Source organism: Dasypus novemcinctus, chromosome 1 (assembly GCF_030445035.2).
Source record: "Dasypus novemcinctus isolate mDasNov1 chromosome 1, mDasNov1.1.hap2, whole genome shotgun sequence".
NCBI classification, from domain to species: Eukaryota; Metazoa; Chordata; class Mammalia; order Cingulata; family Dasypodidae; genus Dasypus; species Dasypus novemcinctus.
The window spans coordinates 137,898,619-137,923,891 of record NC_080673.1 but is presented as its reverse complement, the minus strand read 5'-3'; the positions used below and the strand labels follow the sequence as shown (position 1 = coordinate 137,923,891).

General features: G+C 35.4%; 1 protein-coding gene across 1 annotated transcript in view; it reads right to left on the bottom strand.

Annotated features, from left to right (window-relative positions):
* Window positions 1-3,567: 3,567 nt before the first annotated feature.
* The window catches only part of LOC101441071 (transmembrane serine protease 11D), a 61,242-nt gene continuing 39,536 nt past the window's right edge, over window positions 3,568-25,273 (bottom strand). The window contains exons 6-10 of the mRNA XM_071212704.1: window positions 23,379-23,417; window positions 19,895-20,072; window positions 8,064-8,323; window positions 6,812-6,954; window positions 3,568-3,729 (exon numbers count right to left, since the gene is read on the bottom strand). Of these exons, the coding sequence (XP_071068805.1) occupies window positions 3,568-3,729; window positions 6,812-6,954; window positions 8,064-8,323; window positions 19,895-20,072; window positions 23,379-23,417 (782 nt within the window). The remainder of the gene's footprint in view (window positions 3,730-6,811; window positions 6,955-8,063; window positions 8,324-19,894; window positions 20,073-23,378; window positions 23,418-25,273) is intronic.

Genomic DNA, 25,273 nt, shown 5'->3' with positions numbered 1-25,273 from the left:
CTTTGGGTATTAACCTGGAAGTGGGATTGCCAGATCATGTGGTAATTCTATTCATAACTTTCTAAGGAATTGCCGAACTGTCTTCCACAGTGGCTTCACCGACCTCAGGACCTCTACACTTATTTCTTCTTCTGCCTGGCTTGGTCTTCCCTAGAAATGAACTTGCCTGGGTGAAGTTAAGGCACTGAGTAGTGCCTGGTATATGATAAATGCTGAAAAACATTGATAAATGAATGGATGGTTGAAAAATGAATGAATGGATAGGTAGATTAATTTTGCAGAAAATATCCTTCTTAATATATCAGCTCATTTTTACTGCATTAGTAATTTCAGTCTAATTTGTGTGAAAGGAGGTAGGGTCAATATAGAGGTAGCCCTGGAAAATGCCCTGCAATCTCCATTTGCTTTTAAAGTTAATTCCTCAATTTCATTCATTGCCTTTTTCTTTAAAAGTGATTTCTGGTTAAGTTGAATTATGATTGGTTTGATTTCTTTAGTCTAAATGATTTTGCTTGTGTTTGTGGTACATAAGATTAAACAAACAAATGAAAGCTCTAGTGCTCTGAAGTTCCTCTTTCTGGCAGAGATCTTATGACTCTCAAAGCTATTTGCCTATCACAAGTAATCTTACACCAGGAAGGGGCATTGGGAAATACCTGATTTTAATAAGTCCAACCCAATGCAAAAATATACCCAAACATTTTTTTGTAGTTGATCATCTGAATTTTGCTTCAAAACCTCCCAGGATAAGGAGACTCTTCCTTCAAAAGACATCTGATTCTTAATGAAATGGACCACTGGAAACACAGGAATAAATGATTTATTATCCCCATAGGAGATTAGAAATAGAAAGGACAGGCTTTTGAGGTTTTGATTATGTATGTGGCAAAGTAAAAAAGTGTAAAGAGAAAATCTTTGGGTCTTTTTGAACCATTTGATATTTAGCAAATTGGAAAATAGGAAGTGAGTTGTCTAAGCTGGAGCCTGTGGTAGATTTTAGGTTCATAAATTGAGACGTTCTTGGCACTCTTTTCTCTAATCACAGGGTAATTATTATAGCCTATGTCAAATTGATGCTCTGAAAGACCCACTTTTGATATTGCTGTAAAAGGAATGCATTTTTCCTGAGTCTACTAGAACCTCCCTTCTGTTATCCTGTAATAAATATCCAACTCTTTATCACAGCAGCCATTATGTTATATTGTAGTGCCTGTTTGTGTTTGTCAACACCACTCTTCTCTGAGTATCTTAAGGGCAGGGACTATTTCTTAATTTTTTTTTCATTTCCTTAGTGTCTCATAGGTAGCCTGGAACACAGTAGGGCTTAAAATATTTGTTAAATGAATGATCTATTCTATCTGTAATCCAAGTAGTACAAAAAAATCCTGTTCTTTTGCTGTAAACTTTCTTGGATAGTCTTTTTTCATATTATCCACTATAAACTCAGGAGAATTGTTTGAATACTAAATTTGCACTTTGCCATGTTTTTTCATTGGTCAGTATTTTTACTATATGCTGAATAGGATTCTTCCTAAATATTAATAACACTTTCTGACACTGAGTTGCACTGCTGGACAGTTAATGCAAGGGTTTTCAGAATGATTTTTCAAGGATTAAATGGGTTTATGAACACTTACCCTTCATAAATATTTAAACTTACTTTTATGGAGTTCCTGGGTGTCAGGAAAGGGAATCCATCAGTACATGAAAGAAAAATGCTCGTAAAGTAAATGGTCATCTGGTTTTCAAATATCTCTTCACAAAATTATATATACATTGCATAATCTGCTAAATAATAACTTTTTATTGTTTTCAAAAAAGCATTGAATTTGCTCTATTTTTCTGCTAAGTAGATAACTGCCTTATAGTTTTATATGTATAAGAATAAACACAAATATGCTTGTGGTTATGTGAGGGCATGTGTACACACAAATACAAACACACAAACACATCATACACATATTCATGCTGCCCTTAAGACTTACTCTAAAATACCAGTTTAATGCTGTCCTCACAGGGGTACAGCCAGGGAGTGTCAAGCTAGATAGTTGACTCAGATATAGAGCTTGATTATAAGGCAGCAAAAAGTGCCAAACTTTTAGACTGTAGTTGGTAGGTCTTTCATTTAAGAATGAACTAAATAAACTGTTTTGGATTGTCCTTCAGAAATCATAACTTCCAAAAATAATTAGGCAGGGAAAAGATTTTAAAATAGCTTTATTTGAAATAAAGTATATCAAAGTTTCTATATCTCGCCAAGAGTTAAATTTGCAACTTATTTTCTTTCAGAGAAAATGGCTTCAGTGTGAATGTCTTATAAATTTTAAATCAGGAAATACAAGAAATATTCATTACAATGCATGAAGTTCAGATAACCAGGTGTAGTGAGTTAACTTTTAGAAGAAGGAAGCTCTGACACATACATGACCATGTATAACCAAGCTTTAGCTATGCTAGGATCCCATTAAAACTCAGTAACATTAATGAGTCAGGTTATATAAATTGCTATGCCATTACATTTTAATGGCTTTTGTTTAATTTATGTTCTTTGTGGTGTGTGTTTGTGTGAGGAAAAGAAAGTTCCTTCTCTAAGACAATTTTATTGAAATAAAACTTTTAAACTATCTCTTTGCAAACCAATGCTTCCTCTTTTTAAACTCAATAACATTCAGTTCATTATTTGGATTTTTGTTCTTGAGGATCCTTAAATTCTCAAAATTACTGCCACTGGTGGGAAGTTAGTACCAACAATTCTTCCAAAAACGATAGTGTCCTTAGTTCTTAAGAGTATTATTGGGTCCTTGAAAAGGTACCTGAGAAGTTTCTGTAGGTGTCCTTCCTTAGCTTTGCTATGGAGGAGATATATTTTCTCTTTCTTATAGGTGGAGGATATTTTTTATAAAACTCATCATGAGAATTATTTATAATTCTTAAAGTCTCAGTTAAGGAATGAACCATTTTAGTTTTGAACTTAAATACCTGAGAGTCATAGTTTTTTTGGAGCATATTACATATATAATTAATATTGCTATAAGACTGTACAATGATTCCTGATACTTAATATTAGGATTCACATCACCTGGAAAATATTAAGTAACCAGTAGTATTGGATAAATACTATTTTTTCTTTTTTCACATTGATCTTTCATTTTTGAGTGATATCTATCACTTCTTCCTTGGTTAGTGTCTACACTTCTCTCAGTTCTTCATTGAGACGACTTCTCTGACCTTTTGGACATGTCCAGGTTCCCTAGGATACACTCTTAAGGCACCTGTTTTTCTTACTGCTAGCACTTACCACAACTATAAGAAAATTGTTAATTCTATAACCAGTTTAATATTTTTCCCTTAGTACACAGTGACAGTACTGTGTAACACTCATATAATTCTTGAGAAAATATAAGAGCCATAATAACAAAGAAAGATTAAATGGCATTTTCTTAAACAACATTTATGCGTCAAGGTGTTGTAAAAGAACACTTCATTCTCTGTTTCAAGTGGAGAGTAAAACTTTGGAATTTCGGCACATCTGCATTTAGAGTTTACAAGAGAGGTGCATTTATCGAGCTAGATCCCAGTTCGTTGGTTAATCCAGTCGCGGTAGGCTGTCACTCGCGTGTACACTCCTGGCTTATCAGGCAGACCACATTGGAATCCCCAGCTTACTATCCCCACAAGGAACCAAAGTCGCCGGGAATCTTCTTGTACTAGTGGGCCACCAGAGTCACCCTGAAGGAAATAGAATTGTTGATTACTTAAATGTGAATACATTGCCCCAAAACATTAAGGAGTTTATTTCTATGGCAACAGAGGAAGAGTACATCCATTTTAAAAATAAAGCCAGTCTGATATTACTTGTGGCAATATTACATCAAATCATGCAAAAAGTACCAAAACTCTCCAAGTATGTAAGTTGTTTCTTTAGCAAGTCTGAGAAAAAGATAAGTACACTTCCAAGACTTTCCTTAGTTGATTCTTTGATTTATTCCAATTCATCCCAGGCTTCACCTCCTAAGCCTTCTTGGACCTGCTCCTTTCCGCCCCATCACCATGACTTTTCAGCTATCATTGCTTCTTCATCATCAAATAAAAGCACATTTGAGCTTTTGCCCACTAGGTTAGCCCCCCTTGTTAGTGCAACTGCACTAACAAATCATTGTATCAATGATTTTTGTTCAGTGTCTGTTTTCCCTGATAAACTGTAAGCACCATCAGGGGAAAGGGCATTTTATTCTGAAAACTTCTGTACATAAGGTTGTAGCTCTTAGGAGATACTAAGTAAATATTTGATGAATGAATGAGTTTCTAGAGGACTCAACGTATTTTCATATACATAACTCCTTGCATAGTGTCTGATGAAAAGAATATCCTCAAAAAGTATTTTTTGGTGAATAAATGTAGAGAAATTTATATGGCAATGAGCAAAATTCTCCTTATGAAATAATTAACTGCCAATTATAATCAACCAACCAACAAATATTTGTGCATGTAATAATCTACTGAGGGAGACAAATCTGGTACATCTTATATGTCACATGATGGGTTAAGACTGTGGGTTCTGGAGTTCGATACCCTGGGTTTGCAACTTGGCTGCTCCACTTCCTACCTATATGAGCTTTTTAATAGCCTTCTGTGTCTCAGCTTCCTCATCTGTAAACAGTGTTTTAACAAGTTTAAATAAGCTAACACATAAAGCACTTTGAGTGCAGTCTGGCTTATGGAGATTACTCAAAAGTTTGCTATTATTACCATGTTTGCCTCTGGAATAGTTTACTATTCAGGTGGTGCTCTTAGTAGTAGCTAGTTCTTCCCATACCCATTTAATTATTGGCCTGATGGGGAGAAAGGTCATCGTGTGAATCACCAATTTGCAGGGCAAGCACTGAATAGAACTGACTGGTACCTACCTCCTTTAGGTGGTGTATGTGTGCTCCAATGAACCAGTTCTCAGTTACTTTCACATAATCATGCTTTTGATGCTGCTTCGTCTATAGGAAGAAGCTTTTCTGCATGATGTCTTATTAAGAATGGGCAAGCAAAGGTTAAACTAAGAGGGACATGTAATTTTTTTCTCTATTTGTCTAGCTTCACTGTCTGACTGTGCAAGCATTCTAGCTTATTTCTTTTCTTTTATGCTGTGGCCTTTCTGAGGACAGGGAATGTGTGATGTGCATTGTGCGAGCACAATGTGTGTAGAAACTAGTTACTATATCTTCACTGAAAGAAAGAATGAATAGAAAAAAATAAGCTTATATGTAAAATGGTATACTTTTGAGGCACAATGTCTAAGCACTATACTATTTTGGAGGAAAATCAGTAAGGAATGGAACACACAAGGAAAACTTCATGATGAGTTATGGCTTGAAATGAAGGAAGAATAGAATTTGTTTACAGAAAAGGCAAGTGAATAATCATTTTAAATCCCTTGTGTATCCATATGTCAATTTTAACTAATGCTTTTAGGGAATCTAGAATTGTCAGTGTGGAGGTGTGCTATTTATGTGATTGGTGGATTCATTGAAAAACTATTATGACCTTGAGAACTTGTTGCAAGACTAGCATTAAAAGGGGACCAGGAAGGGGAGCAAGAAGCCATTCCTTACCCTAGAGAGATCGCAATTAAAGGGGAAAAAGGCTGAAGGGGTAATTGATGGTGTCTTGAAAATTGAGAAGTAATCCCCAACATCACACAACTTGCAGTTGAGAAAAATTCTTCATTTTGGGGAAAGTGCTTATGGATGGGGGTCTTTCATTGCATATGCTATTTAAGCACGACTTCTTTCCCAAGGGTGTGAACACTAAACATAGAATTCAGTATTATTTGATATAAAGAGCACGTCTAATGTTTCTGCATACAATTTGCCAGGAAAGCAACAGCATTTTCCTCAAGAAATCAGATTGATTTGACTTAATTCCACGTTAAAGAATATTTAATTTCTGCCACTAAGTAGTAGTTCCTGCTAATATATGGGGTTCAGTTTTAGACATATGATTTAAACCTATTGAAAGACAAAACCATATGAATTACATTTATATAATTTGATTTAAAATTTTAATATAAAAACTTTTATTCTAATTACTTTAAAGTGAAAATTTCATATTCATTGTTTGCTTATGTATATTTGCTTGAAAAATTACTGGCTAGACTTAAATAGTCATTTATTCAATTTTTCCATTTGCACTTTTACACAATTATGGAAGCTGCTGTGACTCAAATTATTAGACTTTCTGAATAAATTTTCTATTTTTTAACATGCTGATATTGTTGCAATTTGTATTTTAAAATTTGCTTATTGTCTATGACTCTTAAATTATTGATTAATTTTTTATTTAAAAATTCATAGCTGTTAAATATGTGAGATTAAAATTATTAATAACAGCGATCATGGTCTTAGGTTAATAATAACAACAATAAAAACAGCTGATATTTCTTTGATGTGGAGTATGTGCCTGAGATATTTAACCTTCATTTAGTCTTTAATAGTACCTAAAACATTAGATACTATTATCATTATCCCATTTTATAGATAAAGAACACTGGTTAGAGATTAAAGAATTCCATCCCTGGTCTTTCTGATTTTTGAGCTAAGTTGGATACTTAACCACTGTAATTTGGCTTCTCAGAATTAGTATTTTTATGATAGGTCAACTTCATAAAAGAAGTTTATTTCCAATATTTGGATCATACATTTTTAGAGTATCAGGACTATGTAACTATGCTAGCTTTATGCCTACCACAGTATCACATGCTAGTAATTGCTTACAAACATCTTCTTGGATGATGACATTGATAATATTGCGGTGAACTCACCTGGCAAGCATCTGCTCCACCACCAGGTAATCCAGCACACAACATTCCAGGCAAGATGGCTCCATTATAACTAGCTGGTGCATTACATACATTATTACTTATTATTCTGACTTGTACTTGCTGTAGCTCTGTAACTGTGTTGCCTGTTAAGTGTTAAAGCAGAATGAAAATGGACTTCAGAATATATAAACTAATAACTACGGCGAGTATGGGAAATAATGAATATCCTCCAAACATGATTTCCTGTTCAGCAAGGAAGGCTACTGAAGATGTACTGAGGAGTTTTTTCCCAACAAAGATTCCCATAGTAGAGAAGAATAACTTTACAACGATTGTTTTTCTCTTTTTGCTATAGCTTTGTGATGTAGGGTTGCTTAGGCTTTTAGAGAAAATAAATTTGCTATCTTAAAATTTACCAGTAGCATGTGAATTATACATTGACCAGCTTTAGATTAGAAAATTACATATTGAATATTCTTTAATCCAGCCACTAAAGAGAAAACAGTTTGCCGCCAGGTCTAAATTGTGAATCTATTTCATATTGGTGTTCCTTAAAATGGCACTGTTAGAGTGTTCCAGGTTTTAGCACAAATTCTATGTGTTATACCAAATTACTTTTGGCAATGAGGACACAGAAATATTTTCTAAGGCAATTATACATTTGTATTATTCCTTAGGGAAATAGTTTACAACGTGGATTTAAGCCAGTGGAAATTATTGGCATCATCCTTTCATTCTTTGGCTGATGCTCTTATTTTACTCTTTGGTTCTTTTAGCATTGCTTTCCTTTTCTTCCTTTTTTTTTTTTTACTTTAGTTCATCCATTCAATAAACAAGCATGAGCAATGCTTATGCACACATGGAATTTCTGCCCTAGAGTAAGAATTAATTTCATTCAAAATACTTTAATGCTGTAAAAACCTTTAGAGAATATGTATATCCAAATATTTTTTTAAATAGGAGAACAATTTGAGTCCTAGAGAGTCTCGGAATCATTAAAGAACTCCTGTATCATATTTACTTTCTCATATATTTCCCTTGATTTTGTTTGAGAACTCTCCAGGATTCTTGGGACTTTGCTTTGCTATGCTAAGGGAATTCTAGGACTAATTAGAACTTAGGTTGACCAGAATATAGGATAGTTCTTCCATAGAATCCTGTCTTCCAGATATTCCCTAATTTAAACATTTCCTTAATAGTAAATAACAGAGATTTTTTTTGTTGTTTTGTTTATTTCTCCTGAGTTACTTACCACCGTATTCCAGAGAGCCCCATCCTGTTACATAAGCAGTAGAACCAGGTGGAATATTTTGGGAAGCCACAGGGAGACACACTGTATGGATATTTCTGGTAAAGGTTACTCCTCTCTCAAGTTGCATAAGTGCAATATCATTTTCACGAGTTATAGGTTCATAATTATCATGGATTACAATACTCCTTACTCTCATTCTAAGTGCAGGAACTGTTGTTGAAAGACCAAAGTTGACAGTCCATTGACGAGGATTAGAGGAGCTAAAAAAATAAGAACACATACTATTTGAAAAAGTAATTTGTGAGCATTTCAAATACTTGAATTTAGTGTTTGCTACCCTCCCACTCCACATTGTGCCCACAATTTAGGAGTATTTGATCAACATCTCTTTGTTATATTTTGCTATATTACAAGCTAGTAGATGAGTTTAACTCTTTCATGATAGAATGAATAATCATTTGTCTAAAGAAACAGAGAAAAATTCTAGAAAATATGTCCTGAGGTGATGAACTTCTTCATTCTTTTTTATTTCAATGAAGTCATTCTGACACTTGATTATGACCAGCATAGCATAAACCTCCTCTCTGATATCTCTCTTTTCTATACCCTTCCATCCAAACAATTAATAAGTGTGGAAAAGTGGCCATTTTAAGTTTTAATTTGTTTCTGCCAAACCTTATTTTTTTTGTTTCCTGCCTTTAGTCAGAAGCTCCATTTAAATAGCAATGATAATAAGAAAGGTGATAATGAATACTCTTGTCTTATTAATGGATGAATGATTTTTCTATACTAAGTGTGATGCTTGTTGAAGATTTTGGTATGTATACGTATACAGATGCACATACACATAGATATATATACACATACATATATACATAGGAACATATATTTATAAGTGTGTGTATGTATATATATATTAATATAATACAAAGAATGAGAATGTCCCCAAAGCAGGACATTTTATTTTTGCAACCTAGGAATTAGGAATTTTCAGGTAACCCCCCACAATACAAACTATAAGTTTAAAAATGGATTGATTTCACTAAATCAAAATTAAGCATGCCATAGACAAGATTACCAGATGATGAAAAACCATGAGAAAATATTACAATATTTAATATCTAAATTTTTTTGTAGAAAATACAAAATAAATAAATAAATAAAAGGACAAGGAAAACTGTGGAAGACAGCAGGGTAGAAAGCTCCAGAACTCAGTACTTCCACCAAAATAACTTTGGAGCTGACAGAAATTGTCAGAATCAACTAGTTTGAAATTCTGGAACACTGTGCAGCATATAGGCAGGAGCAGAAAGAAGAGGTTCGTAAATTGTGACAAATGCTAGTCAGTTTCACCCTCCCTGAGCAGTTACCATCCACCTTCCCCCAGCCTCATGGCAGGCAGCAGTGGGGACTGCAGCTCACGCTCTTGAGGCAGCTTGCTGGTGCCATGGTGGGACATGAAATCCTAGTCCTCCAATCTCCAGTGGTGTGTGGTCTGATCGCAGATCACTAATTTTGATCATCTACTTCTGTTTGCTGGCTGCTGACTCTTAGGGTGGCCATTGTTCCAAGTCCTCTCAGACAAAATCAGCAGAGGAAACTTAAAGACAATAATCTCCTCAAAACTAAGAAAAAATTAAAGGGCTACATTAACCGGGCAAGTGCTGAATTAAGTAAATACAACTTCAACAGCCATAGAAGGAACTCCTGGCACTCTTGCTGGTCCTTCTCCCAACTCCTCCACAGTGCAGGGTAAAGCCAGCTTGTGCTGGCCCTATTCCAGATTGGAGCACATGCATGTCTGTGCCAATCTATTGGGTGGAAGTTTGAGAGACTGAGCCAGGGAACATGTCTCAGGCTTGCCCTCTGAGAGTTTGTTCAGAGGGCAAAGAAGCTACTTGCAGACAGCTGGGACAGTGTGAGAAACAACTAAGTTGAAGCAAACGGTGACAAAGGATTACCTGCATTAAGTCACTCAAGAGAACAACCAGGAGGGGATGAAACTCTTTTTCAAGGGGAGTAAAGGGGGTGTTCACTTGAACGACTATAAAGCATAAATAGGAAATTCCTAAGGCATTTAGAAAGCACATGCCCAGGAAAAAAGCAGGTCCTGTGGCTCCAGGTAGGCTCAGATAAGACAGAAAAGACAGGACACTTCCTATTTTCCTTGGGCTGATTTTCTTGATAGGATGACTAAGATCTGAAGGAAACCTCCAGCCAAAGCAGAGCCAATTTACAAAAACAGTGAAAGGTGCCTTTGCTTTGGCTTATTTGTTTTGACTAGCTTCTGGCATTCAGGAAAATCTCTGCCATATCACTAGCTGGATACAAATGCAAGGAACAGACAGCCCGGGAACTAAATTCCAGAGTCAACACTTCAATTATGCACAGTGTACTATAAAACAGTAAGACAAATGAAGACACAGGAAATGATGACCCATCCAAAGGAAAAAGAAAAATCCAGAAACCTTCAATGAAGAGGACCAGACTTTGGACTTAATCAATGGAGACTTTAAAAAATATGATTATCAATATGCTCAGGTGATAAAGGGAAACATGGAGAAAGAACTAAAATATATGAGGAAAAATTGAATGAACAGTTTGGGAGGGACTCTGTGAGAGTCTCAGTAGCAATTAAACAGAAATACTGAAGTTGAAGAACATAGTAAATTCATTAAAATTTCCCTAGAAGGTTTCAATAGCAAATGAGAGGTGGCAGAAAGAAATGCCAGTGATCTTAAAGAGAAGAAAGTTGAAATTATTCAGGCTGAGAAGCAGAAAGAACAAAGATTAAAAAAGAATGAAAATAGCCTAAAAGATCTTGGGATACCATCAAGAATACCATTATAAGCATTATGGGAGTCCAAGAAGGAAAAGAAAAAGAAAAAGAGGCAGAAGGACTATTCAAAGAAATAATGGCAGAAAACTTTCTCAATTCAATGGAAAACATGAATATGGACATTCACCACACACGTCAGGAGGCCTTGGGTTTGAATCCTGTATCTCCCATATGGTAGGTGGATGCTCTATCAGTTGAGCCAAATCCAATTCTCTGCAGCTTTATTTAAAGTGATGAAAGAAAACAATTTCCAACCAAGTATCTTTTATCTGGTGGGTATGTCTTCAATAAATGAAGGGAAGGTTAAGACATTCCCAGATAAACAACAACTGAAGGAGGTCATTACTACTAGATCTGCCTTACAAGCAATCCTAAAAGGAATTATTCAGACTGAAAGGAAAGGACACTTCCAGTAAAAGTATTTTTTGGTATGTAACTCCACTTCTTACCTCCTACCAGTGCTGAAAGGCAAATGCATAAAATGAAATGATAAACCTATGGCTTTGGGCATACAGTGTGCAAAGATATCACTTGAAACAAGTGCAAAAAGATGGGGCATAGGAGCAGTGTATGTATATGCTATTGAAGTCAAGTTGATATCAAATAAAATATGGTTGCTGTAGATTTAAGATAACATTTAACCTCATTGTAACCACAAAGAAAACACATAAAATATATTTACAAAGAAATAAGGGGCTTAAAATGATACAATACCAAAATAAATAAATAAATATGGAAGTAGGTGTTAACAGAAGAATTGAGGGTCACAAAACATATAAGACTTACAAAGTCTAAATAGCAAATGGCAGAAGTAATTCATTATCAGTAGTTACATTAAATACAAGTGGATTTACCTTTCCATTCAAAAGGCAGGGGTTGGCTAATGGAATGAAAAGGATGATCCAACCATATGCTATTTACAAGGTACCTTAAATTCAAAATCATGAGTTTTGAATTTAAAGCTACATGCTCTTTTGCATGTAGTAATCAAGAGAGCTGTATAGCCATACTAAAGTAAAGAAGTGTTATGAGAAGCAGGGAAGCTCACTATATATTGAAAAATGGGTCAATTAAACAGAAGGCATAACAGTTATAAATATATATATACACCTAACAGTAAAGTCTCAAAATATATGAAGGAAAAAAAGGGATTAGAAGGGAAAACTAGAGAGGTCCAATAGATTTCAATACACCACTTTCAAAAATGGATATAACATCTAGACAGAAGATCATTAAGGAAATAGAAGATTGAACAATATCCTAAACCACTTAGACTTGATAGATGTATATAGAACACTTCACCTAATAGCAGCAGAATATATACTCTTTAGTGCACACAATTCTCTAGGATTAGACCATATGTTAAGTCACAAATCAAGACTAACAGAGGGAGAAATGGAAAATTCACAAATATGTGTACTCTTACACAACCAATGGGTTGAAGAAATCACAGGAGAAATTAGGAAATGTCTTGAGGTTGAATGAAAATGAAAACACAACATAGGAAAACTTATGAGATGCAGCAGAAGCAGTGCTGAATGAGAAATTTATAGATCTAAATGGTTACATTAAAAAAGAAAAAATATCTCCTATCCAAGTATTACCCAGGCCCAACAAAATATACCAAATGTAGTAAGATAAGGACTACAGGTGGTAGTAATATTTTGACGATGCTCTTGCATAGTTTGTAACAAAGGTTTCACAACAATGCAAAGTGTTGGTGGAGGGATGATATATGAGACCCCTGTATGATGTTATGTATGTTTATTTTGTAAGTCCACAATCTGTACCATACACTTATTGTTTATGCATGTTCATATATGAATGATATACTTCAATAAAATTATATTGAAAAAAAGAAAAATCTCATATCAGAGTCCAAATCTGAAAATGGGAGGACTAAAAAAAAAGAACTAAACCAAAATCAAGCAGAAGGAAAGAAATAACAAAGATTAGAGTGGAGATAAATGAAACAGTGAATTAAAAACAATAGAATCAACAAAATCAATAGTTGGTTTTTGAAAAGATCAATAGAATTGACAAACCTTATGCTTGATTGGCAAAGGAAATAAGAGACAGGACACAAGTAACGAAAATCAGAAATGAAACAGAGGACATTACTAGTGACCCCACAGAAATAAAAAGGACTATAAGAGAATAATATTAACAATTGTGCACCAACAAATTAGATAACCTAGATGAAATGGACAAATTCCAAGATACAAACTACACTGACTCAAGAAGAAATAGATGTCCACCAACCAATTACTAGTAAAGACTGAATAATCAAAGACCTCCCTGCAAAGAAAGCTTCAGAGGTGATTTTATCAAACATTCCTAGAATAATTAACACCTATTCTGTTAAAAAACTGAAGGGAATGGAACACTCCTTGTCGCAGTTTGATATTGTTTATGAATTCCAAAAATAGATAATGGATTATATTTGTGATCTGGTCTTTTCTTCTGGGCATATTAGATGATATTGGATTCAGAGGTTTCACTTTTAGTTGATTAGATAATGATTAAGGCTTTGATTGGGCCACATCAGTAGGATGTTGAGTCCCCACCAAAGAAAACCACATGGCAGAGAAGAGAGTGAGAGTTTTGATCCTTGAGCCCGAGAAGTAAACACACAAAGCAGCAGATACATGAGGAATGAAAGAAGTCTCCACTAAACACAGGCAGAGGTCTTGGGGAGAGAGACAGAGCTGTTCACCTGATATCTACAGCTGGCCTCATGGAGAAAGCAGAGCTGCTGAGCCTGAAGAGAAATGAGCCCCAGGAAGAGAGGAACACAGGAAACCTGAACTTTGGCAGAGGTTGGCAGCCATCTTGCTCCAACATGTGGCAATAGACTTTGGTGAGGGAAGTAACTTAAGCTTTATGGTCTGGTAACTGTAAGCTTCTACCCCCAAATAAATACCCTTTATAAAAGCCAACAGATTTCTGTTATTTTGTATCAGCACCCTTTTGGCTGATTAATACACCTTAACTCATTCTATGAGGCTAACATAAGCCTCATATCAAACACAAATAAAGAGAGCACAAGGAAAAAAAATTGCAGACCAATATCCCTTATGCACATAGATTAAAAAATCTTGAACAAAATGCTAGCAAATCAAATTCAAAAGTATGTGGAAAGAATTATACACCATGGTCAAGTAAAATTTATCCCAGGTATACAAGGGTGTTTTAACATAAGAAAATCAATTGATATAATACATGACATCAATAGAAGGAAGGCAAAAAACATATGATCATCTTACTTGCTGCAAAAAAGGGATTTTATAAAATCCAGCAGCTCTTCTTGATAAAAAGACTTAGAAAACTAGGAATAGAAGGAAACTTCCTTAACATGATAAAGGACTAAATTGAACAACACAGCTAGCATCATAGTCAATGGTGAAAAGCTAAAAGCTCTATCGCTGAGATTTGGAATGAGACAAGGATACCCATTGTCATAACTGTTATTCAACTTTGTACTGGAAGTTCTTGACAGAGCAACTAGGAGAAGAAATTACAGTTTAATTCAGATTATGTTGAATATGTAAATTGCTTGGGTAGAAGAGACATTTCAACAATATTTATTGTTCCTTTTCAATAATGGAAAAGTCAATCATCAAATTTATATGGAAGGTGCCCTGAACAGCCAAAGCCATCTTGAAATAGAACAAAGTTGGAGGATTCACACTTCCCAATCTTAAAACCTATTACAAAGCCACAGAAATCAAAACAACATGGTATCAGGACAGATATAGATGGATGGAATTGACTCAAGAATTCAGAAATTAACCCTTGCATTTCTGGCCAACAGATTTTGACAAGGTTTCCAAGTAAACTCAATTGGGAAAGAACAGTCTCATCAACAAATTGTTCTGGGAAAACCGGATATCCATATGCAAAAGAATGAAGATGGATCGCAACTTCATAACATATGCAAAAATCAACTAAAAATAGAGCAAAGACCTAAATAAAAGAATCAGACTTATAAAAGTTCCAGAAGAAAATATAGGGAAGAATCTTCAGGATCTTGTGTTAAGCCATGAGTTCTTAGACTTTACCCTCAAAGCACAAGTAGCAAAATATAAAATTGATTAATGGGACAGCATCAAAATTAAAAAAAAAAACCTGTTCATCAAAGGATTGTATCATAAAAGTAACAAGACATTCTACACAATGGGGGAAAATGTTGGGAAAACACATATCCAATAAGGGTTTGATATTAAGAATACACAAAGAAATCCTACAACTCAACAAAAAAAAGACATCTTAATTGAAAAATGGGCAAAAGACTTTAATAGACATTTCCCCAAAGAAGATATACAATTGACCAAAAAGCACATGAAATGATGCTTAACATCATTAGCTGTTAGAGAAATGCAAATCAACAAATTAGAATGGATAGTATTTAAAATATAGAAAATTACAATTTTTGGAGAGGATGTGGAGAGATAGAAATACTCATTGTTAATGGGAATGCAAAATGGTACAGCTGTTATGGAAGGCAGTTTGGCAGTTCTTCAGAAATTTAAGTATAGAATTACCATATGACCCTGTCGTCTATTTCTAAGTATAAACCTATTGAAAGCAGGGACTTTTAAACAGATCTTTTCACACCAATTTTCATAGTGGCATTATTCACAATTGCCAAAAGATGGAAGCAACCCAAGCATACATCCACCAATGAGTGAATAAACAAGATGTGGTATATACATATAGTGGAATATTATTCAGCCATAAAGAGGAATGAAGTTCTGATATATGTGACAGCACGGATGAATCTTGAAGACATCATGTTGGGTGAAATAAGCTAGGCAAAAAAGGACAAATACTGTATGATTTCACAGATATGAAATAATTAGAATAAGAAATTCATAGTTATATGCTAGAATATAGGTTATTGTGGGTGGGGATGTGGGAAGGGAAGGGGGGGTTAATGCTTACATTTTAGAGGCTTTCTATCTGGGTGATGGAAAAGTTTTGGTAATGAATGGTGATGATTGATAATTGTGAACATAACTAATATCACTGTGTTATATATTTGATTGTGGTTAAAAGAGGAAATTTTAGGTTACATACATGTTATTAATATTAAAGAAAAACTCAGCACTGTTCAAAACAGTGAACCCTAAAGTCAACCAAGGACTATATTTATTTGTAAAATTATAAAAAAATGTTCTTTCATCAATTGTAACAAATACACCACTCTAATACAAAATGCCAATAATATGGCAGGACATGAGAACTCTGTATTTTATGTATGATTTTTCTATATATATCTACAACTCTTCTAATAAAAATATACCTCACAAAACAAAACAAATAAAATATGCAATTCCAAACAGGAAATAGATATAAAAAAAGATACTCAATCTCCCTAATAATCTGAGAAAAGCAAATTGTAAAGCAAATTGTACTAAGGAGATCTAAGTTTTATTTATGAGAATGACAAAAATTAGACAGGAGAGTAATACCATATGTTGGTGATGAGGAGAAATTTGAATTATTTTGTATTACAGGTGAAGGTGTAAGCTGTTATAGACCTTCTGGAAAGTGTTCTAGTTTTATTCAGCAGACTACTTATGTACTTTTGGATACATATCTCAAAGAAATTCCTGAAGGTTTATAAAGAGACGCATGTGAAGATTGGGTGTGTGTGTGCGTGCATGTGCTCACATGCTCTTTGTGGCAGTGGAAAGTTGGAACAACCCAGTTGGATGAAGGAAATATGATAGATGAATATTATGGAATGCTATGTACTAATGGGCCTGATGAACAATTCCTAGGGTTGAGTGAAGATAATAAGAACAATAGAAGATTTATAGCATAATGCTACTTACATAAATTAAAATACATACACACAAAAATAAAACTACAGGCTTTGCAGGTATATATATATATATGGGCATATTTCATATATATTAGTTTGAGGACTATGGGAGGCAGAGCATTTAGAAGTGGGACCCAGGGATGACAGGAGAAAAAAATAAAATGAGAAAGTTTTCATAAATATTGATGAAAAAAGGATCTGTGAACTGGAAGGTTGTCCCAACGGTTGAATTAAAAGAAAACAAAGCATTTAAAAAGAATTATTGAGTTTAGATATTAGACTTGACACAGAAAACAAATCTTACATATCTGGGAAATACTTTCATAAGGTACAATGAGCCATAGTTTAAAATTTCATAAAAACATTTTTAAAACAAATCCATGAGTTTTTAAAAATATTCAACTTCTTTGGCTCAGGGTCTATACAGAATATTGTTCCTGGATTAATGTAATATTGTGAAAATTCTAACGACACCCTTTTTTTCTTTAATTCCTCTCTCTCTCCTTCCCCTTTCCCCTTCCTCCCTCACTTTCTACCTTCCTTGTTTCCTCTACTCTTTCCAGCAAATGAATAAAGGCATGGTTTGGGAATCTGACAGCTCTGCATTTATGCCTTGGCTCTCCCAGACATTAACAGTGTTATTTAGGACAAATTTCTTAATCTTTCTGATTTTAGTTTAAGTATGAAATGCCTTTATAATAATACACATAGTTGAATTTATTTATCAAGTAAGTAAAATACGTCAAGTACAGGACTTAGCACAAAGTTAGCATTCAATGAAGTTTGCTATTAATTTCATTAATTTTATACAAGCCATTACTAAGTGTCTAAACTTGTATAAGTAATACCATGAGTCTCTGGGAATAAAAAATAGAAATAATTTAAGACCCCTGTCCTCGAGTAGCTGCACGTAACAGTGGAGGAGACTGACAGAGACAAAAAACTATACTAAATTACAGGGACAACTGTAAAAGATGAGCAAATTTGTGGGGACAGGATGGAGTGGGAAGAGAACAACAGGGAAAGCTTCATAGAAGAACTGTCAAATCAACAATCCTCCCTCATCACTACTATGTACCTTGATGTAGGGCCGGCCATGCCCCAAACTAACCCTCTTTGATGGGTTCTCAAAGCCAATGAAGCGAAGTTGGGAATCTACAGGGAGGGGACAGATGGTTCACATGCTTTGTCAACCCTAGTGGATCGACCATGGTAGTGAACAGAAGGATTTGGGAAGGCAACCTTCAAAGAATTTCCAGTCTTTAATATCATGGATTCCTTTAATAATTACTAGTGATATTTATAGATTTACAGCTATGACTTTCATTATAGTCATATCCTTTATTTTAGCTTCTGGTAGTTGAGTTTGAATAAGGCTCAGCATCAGTATTGCTTCCATAGCATTTCTGAAATCAATTAGCCCCATTCCTGCTTGTTGGGCTTTCAGGTGGCAATGAAAATTGAAATGTTTGTGAATTTTGTTCCTTGAATTGCCTGGGACACAGCAATAACTGTATGAATCTAAGCCAGAAATGTGCTAACTCTGGGTATATCTTTTATAGTAAGTTTTAAATTTATTTAAAGTGTTTTAAAATATTGAATTATAAGATAGGCCATAAGAAAAATTCAGAATAATTTGGAATTTCCTAAAACTTTTTTAAATCCAGAAACTGCACTAGTCTTGTCAACCTTTATTCCCTTTTATTTTAACTTAACACATATTTTTGTATTAGGCATTGTATTGTTAGGTAGTGCCCTTGAATATACAAAACACCTTTTTGAAATTGTGAAGATTTTGAAGAATTCCAATAGGAAAAAATAGCGATTTGGAAGGGATGTTAACATTTTAGATTGGGCAAATGCTCATAAATAGGAAAATGTAGGTACAGTACAGGGGAAGAACATAGCGCTGTCTGGCTGGAGCTCAAGATTCATGCTTTGAGAAATAAATCTGCACTGATCTGACTTAAATGGAGAGCTTTGGGTGAATAGTAAAGAGGTTGAATGCATCAATAATGAAAATGAAACCAGGGATAATATTGGTCCACAAAAATGCCTGCTGAAATGACCACAGCTGCTAAACCAAACCTGGGCAGTTGCAATAAGATTCTTGGTGTCTAGAAGATAGAAGCAAGCCAGTTGTACCCCAAGAATCTTTTGTATTTATCTCTATACTTTGCTGTATTCTCTGGAAGTGGCAAATCATTGGAAGCGTCTGGGAAAGGGATAGATGTGGTGAGGAGCACACTGGAGGTCAGATTATCTCTTCTGGGTGAACTTTTTGCATTTAGTTTCTTTAGAAAACAATTGCTGGGATCCAAAATACCAATAAGATGAGAGTTCTGAACCTCACAGGATTTCATCATGCTGAAGTCCGAAGTGCTTTTTTCATGAACAATATGAAATTTTCTTTATACCAGAAGGATAAGATTATATTCCCTTCTGTCCACTGGCAGCTTACTACCCTAATGTTAGCCTTTCATCAGCTTGACTAAGAAGTCTCTGCATGTCGTTTAAATTAATTTTGTAACTGATCATTTTTGTATGTGTGCATATTTACCTCCAGCATTAGAATGTAGGCTCCCTATAGGTAAGGGCTGTGTTCTTTTTATATTAGCAGCTTCTATAAAACATAATACTTAATAATTTTGTGAAAGAATAAATTAGTGGCATAGGACAATCTATAGGTCAGTCATCAGCCTGCTGATCAAGTTACATGATATATCTCCCACAATATCTCCCACAATAATTCAATTTGCAAACATTTAACATGTTTAAAAGGACTTATTTAATCCTGTCAATAACATCAAGACAAAGATAATAGTATCAATTCTAATTAGGAAAAAAATGAGGCTTATAGAGGTTCAGTAAATTTCCTAAAGCTTTCATAGCTAGGATTTAAATTGAACATTCTAACACATAAACCATTATTCTTCACCATATTGCCAGATGATTACCTGAAACAGTGAAACAGCAGGCAGTAAATTATTACAAGCTGAAGGACAGGCTTTACTATCATGAATAGGAAGAATAGTCTCAATTCTTTTAATCGAATTATTTCTGGTTCAATCCAGTCATGCTCAGTTCTAGGGATAATAGGTGGAATCCTCAGGTAAACGTCTATCCTAGCTGTTCTCAGATGGCGGGTAGCTGTGCCCTCACCTTCTGAAGCAGTGCGCAGCTGTCAGGATCCACGTGTTACTGATCAGGGTGCCTCCACAGATGTGAAAGTTATTGCGCTGCAGACTGACTTGCCATGGCCAGTCTCCTTCCTCAGCCTTAATGCCTCCTATGATTCTCTCTTCAGACAATGTCATTAGGTCTGGACCGGCCCCACATTCTAATAAGAAAAGGGCAATTAATGTGTGCTAGGATGATCACAATTTATTGGTAGATGCGGCAATGAAGGAGTTTCCTCATCATTTACGTCTTTTATGCCTTCCCTGCTGTTCTTGCCTACATTCCCACCCTCCACCCCCAACACACCAGATGCAGGCATGTAGTCTTCCCCAGGATATGCTAGAGTTTCCAAAAGTATGATCAATATGTTGTATTTTTAAAGTAAATATTTGACGACCATAGCCAATAGACTGCATTTTCAAGAAATTCTCTGAGAGTTAATTGGCATTTAGACCTCAAATTCTGGAGCAGCTTCAGAGTTCTCCAGCATTTCTCATGAACAAGAGTTAAAATAAGTCAGTCCTGGATGAACCAGCTCGGACCACAGGTTCTCTGGGGGAATTTATTCCTTCTCTATAGCTTTACTACTCAAAATGTGGTCTCGGAAACTGTAACATGCGTATCATTTGGGAGCCTGTTAGAAATGCTGAGTCTCAGGACCCACACTAAGGAATGAATCAGAAGCAGCATTGAACAAGATCCTCAGGTGTTTTGTGTGCACAAAGAAGTCTGATGAACACTGCTCTGCTCTGGAGGACTCCTTGGTGGTGGTGTAATCCATCATGAAATTTCCAGGTCATCTCCAGAATTAACTCTATATTGCCAAATGCCCCCTTGAAAAAGACTGATGTTAGTTCCAGAGATTATTCTAGAGCATGACTGAAGGTTTTCAAGTATCTAGATAAGGTCTATTTAAAATTCTTAAGAGAGCCATGATTACTCCAATGGCCAGAGTTGAAACAGGCTGGGGCAGCCTGATCACCAAGAGCTTCTCTCAGCTCCCCACTCCCACAGTTTTTTTCCTCTGATTTAGTCTGGTTTTAGTCTATTAGAGGCAAATCACCTCCACCACTTTCATTTGCTGAGTTGGCTCTAAAGTAGTGACCCTGCTTCAATAGGACAACTACCCAAAGGCATTTTTTTTCTAGCAAACTTCCCAGATAGAGGAAGACCAGTCTTCTATCACGAATATACATGGAATATTGTCTCCTCTGTTGCATCCTCCAAACAAATTCTCTAGTAAATTACTTAGTCACATTTTAATTAAAAAGAAATATTAATTAAATATATAATAAAGTAAAAAAACATCCATAAGAGTAGTATCATCTTATAATATCATGTAAATATCAGAGATAGGCTAGGTATCCAGGTACATTGAACTAATTTCTAACTATATTCTATCAGCCAGATAAGTAAACTGACTTTTTAAGGAATTATATTCTGTTCACCCAGTTTATGAGAATATAGGATGACATTGGGAAGTATTGAACCCAAACTTTTTGTATTTCTTTTTATTATGTCTTGTGATTAACTTGAATCCATAACAAATTAAGCTATTCTTGTGTCACCAAACAAAATTTATAAGTCTATAGAAATGCCATCATAGAACCAGGGCAGGACAAGCTTCCTAAAGCTGCCAAAAATTTTTTCATGAGTCCTACCTCCAGTGCTACTCCAGTGGCAAATCATAGCTACTTCCTTCTTCCTCTGGAAGGAGGGGAAAACCTAAGCATCATTCCATGGGCCAATGGGATCAGCACTGTCTTACCTCAAAAACAACCCTAGTACATTGTTGGTGGGAATGTAAAATGGTACAGCCTCTGTGGAAAAGTTTGTCAGTTCCTCAAAAAGTTAAACATAGAACTACCATATTACCTAATCGCTCACCAATCCCACTTCTAGGTGTACACCCCAGAGAATTAAAAGCAGGGATCCAAACAGATATTTGTACACCATTGTTCACAGTGTCATTATTCACAATAGCCAAAAGGTAGAAGCAACCCAAATGTCCACCAATAGTTGAATGGATAAACAAAATGTGGTATACATATAATACAATATTTAGCCATAAAAAGAAGCGAAGTTCTAATACATGCAACAGTAGATGAAAGTTGAAGATATCATGTTGCAAAAAACAAGGCAGACACAAAAGAATAGATATTGTATGATTCCACTTATGAAATAACTCCCAAAATTCATAAGATACAGAAAAATGAAGTATAGGTTTCCAGGAGTAAGGATGAGGCAAAATGGGGAATTAATGTATAATAGATACATGGTTTCTGTTTGAGTTAATGGAAAAATTTGGTAATGGATGGTTATGAGGGTGGTACGATAATATAAGAGAGATCAATCCCACTAAGTTATATGCTGGGGAGTGGTTGGGAAGGAAAATGTTTTGTTTTATATATTTTTCCATAATTAAAAAGAGAGAGAGACTAAAGAGACAATAATTAAATAAAACAATTAAATATAACACATTATCCTAGACTAGATCTAACAACGGAGAAGAAAATGTCCAAAAGGACATTATTGGGATAAGTGAAAAAAATTGGACTGTAGACTGTATACTTTATGTCAATGTTAAATTATTGAACTTGATAACTGTACTTAATAAGGTTACATAAGTGAATTTTAAGTAAATATACATGAGCATATTAAGTGTTCAAGGAGCATGATATATAAAACCTACCCTCAAATGTTTAATAAATAGATAAATAGATGAATCAATGGATAGAATAATATAATAAATGTGGCGAAATGTTAAAAGTTGGTAAATTTAGGTGTCTGGGTAGGGGGTATATGGGAGTTCTTTCCTGTAAGTTTGAAATTATTTCAGATGAAAAGCTTAAAAAAATTAATGAAACAAAACAAAACAAGTAACCTGTCTGAGTGAATTGAAAATAAAGTTAGCAGGAAGCGGACTTGGCCCAGTGGATAGGGCGTCTGTCTACCACATGGGAGGTCCGTGGTTCAAACCCTGGGCCTCTTTGACCCACGTGGGGCTGGCCCATGTGTAGTGCTGATGCACGCAAGGAGTGCCCTGCCACGCAGGGGTGTCCCCTGTGTAGGGGAGCCCCACATTGCAAGGAGTGCACCCCATAATGAGAGCCGCCCAGCATGAAAGAAAGTGCAGCCTGCCCAGGAATGGCGCCACACACACGGAGAGCTGATGCAACAAAAAGAAACACACATTCCTGTGCCACTGACAATAGAAGCAGACAAAAAGAACATGCAGCAAATGGACACAGAGAACAGACAACTGGGGCAGGCAGCGGGGTGGGGGGCGGGGAAGAAGAGGAGAGAAATAAATAAAAATAAATCTTAAAAAAAAAAGAACAGAAAGTTACCAACCTTATTAAGAATTACAGATGAAGATGCTGCTTTGGCAAAGAACACAAATAACTTGCAATTTTTTTCTTTTTCTTTTGGTAAGTCATACTTACCAAATAATTTTAAAACTTACCTTTGGTGAAAATATTTGCTGCATCTTGGACAGTAAGTGCTGGTATTAGGGAAAAGAGAAGGAGAATAAAATCAATAGATGGACAGGACATCATTTGACTTTGACTTCTCAAGGTGTAGTACTCAAATAACCAGAATCAGAATCTTAGAGGGCTTGGTAAAATGTGGATTCCTAGGCTCCATGCCAGACCTACTAAAAGCATTTCTGAGGTGATCTCTATTTTTACAACATTCCCCCAATTTATTATCATGCACACTAACGTTTGAGTACTCTTGTTTTTTGTTTTTAATTTTCATCAAATATTTAAGAGATATCCCTACTCTTAAGTAATTCAATTTAGTTTTGGAAGAAAGAATTATATAAAATACAACTCTTCTTGGTATATTCTCAGTAAAAATAACAGTGAGCAAAATATGGGGTCCTTTTCCTCACAAAATTTATAGACAGAAATTAATCAAGGAATCATTAAAATAAATGTAATTGCCAAATGGAGAGGAGAAAAGAGAAGGTAATTAATGCTATCGGAGAGAATCAGAGGTGGTTATTTTAAGACGTAAAATGAATTTTTTTTTCAGGCAGAAAAGAGCTGAAAAGGCATTCTAAGTGGAAGCAATGGGGGATGCGAATGCATGGAGCTGTAAGAGTGTTTGTGGAGCAGGAATTTCTGTAGAGCTAGAACACATGCTGTATGTTGGGGAAATTGGTGGGAGAGAATGGAAATGAAAATAGTCAACGTCTTTCTATTCCAATCTGAGGTCTACGTACAGTCCTTTATTTTTTCCTCTAAATGTCCCACAGCCATCTCAAACACAATGATCCAATTTCATCTGAAATTTGCTACTTATAATGCAGGCTAGATTAGGAAGACAAGAGATGGGTCTGGAATCTGGCAGAAAGCCTGTGTGGCCATGGACACCCCACAAGATGGCTGCTGGAAGAATCTTGCAAGAACCCCCATTCAGAACAGGATTTCTTCCCGAATCAAGGAGAAGCCCTGGATACTCTCAAGGGGCCTTATTATTGGGGCCTCCCGGGGGAACTGAGGGGTGGCATAATCAAAACAGCAAACAACTGGGATTCCTCCCCCAACATTAGCAAAGAGGTGAATAATTAATGATTTAAAAAGCAAGTGTGGAATCTGAACAGGCCCTGTTCTTGCCTTTCCCCCCCCTGCCTGGATCAGCATGCAGGTAAACCTGGGGATTTGTAATCTGTAATGGGGAATCACAGTCTGCAAATCAGTCCTCCTTACCACTTTCTCTCTCTACCTGGGACCCATAACCTGTTATTTTCTCCCATTTCTCTTCCCTCGTTCCTTAATACATTATTGGACTAACTAAACTGGCTTGCACTTAAAATTTATTTTTTGTAGCTTAGCCAAGAACCTAGAGAAAATCTGGCAACATTACATAATATTCCTTCCTTGAGCAAATGGCATCACTTCCACCAGTAGCTAGAAATCTGAAATTGTCTCCAGCTCTTCCTTTCTCATCATTCACCATATAATTGGTCTCAAGTTCTCTGCCTTCTAGCTCCCCAAATACCTTCAATTAGCCCCATCCTCCCCATCCCTTATGCTACTACTTTAGTTCATGCTCTCATTATTTGTCACCTATACTATTATAATAACTATTAAATAGGAATATTCCCTGCCTCCTCTCTTGCCCTTTTCAATTCATCCTCCCCTACTTTACCAGACTGACTTTTCTAAAAATGTATGTCATATCATATCCTTTCCTGCTTTGAGTCTTTTAGTGGCTTCTCATTTCTTATAAGATAAACCCAAAATTTTCAGATAAATTTTCATGCTCTCAAAAATCAGTTTATCTAAATTTATTTCTCACTAGAAATTTCACAAAGTTAGATTTATATATTTGCTTTGCAAGATTAAGGTC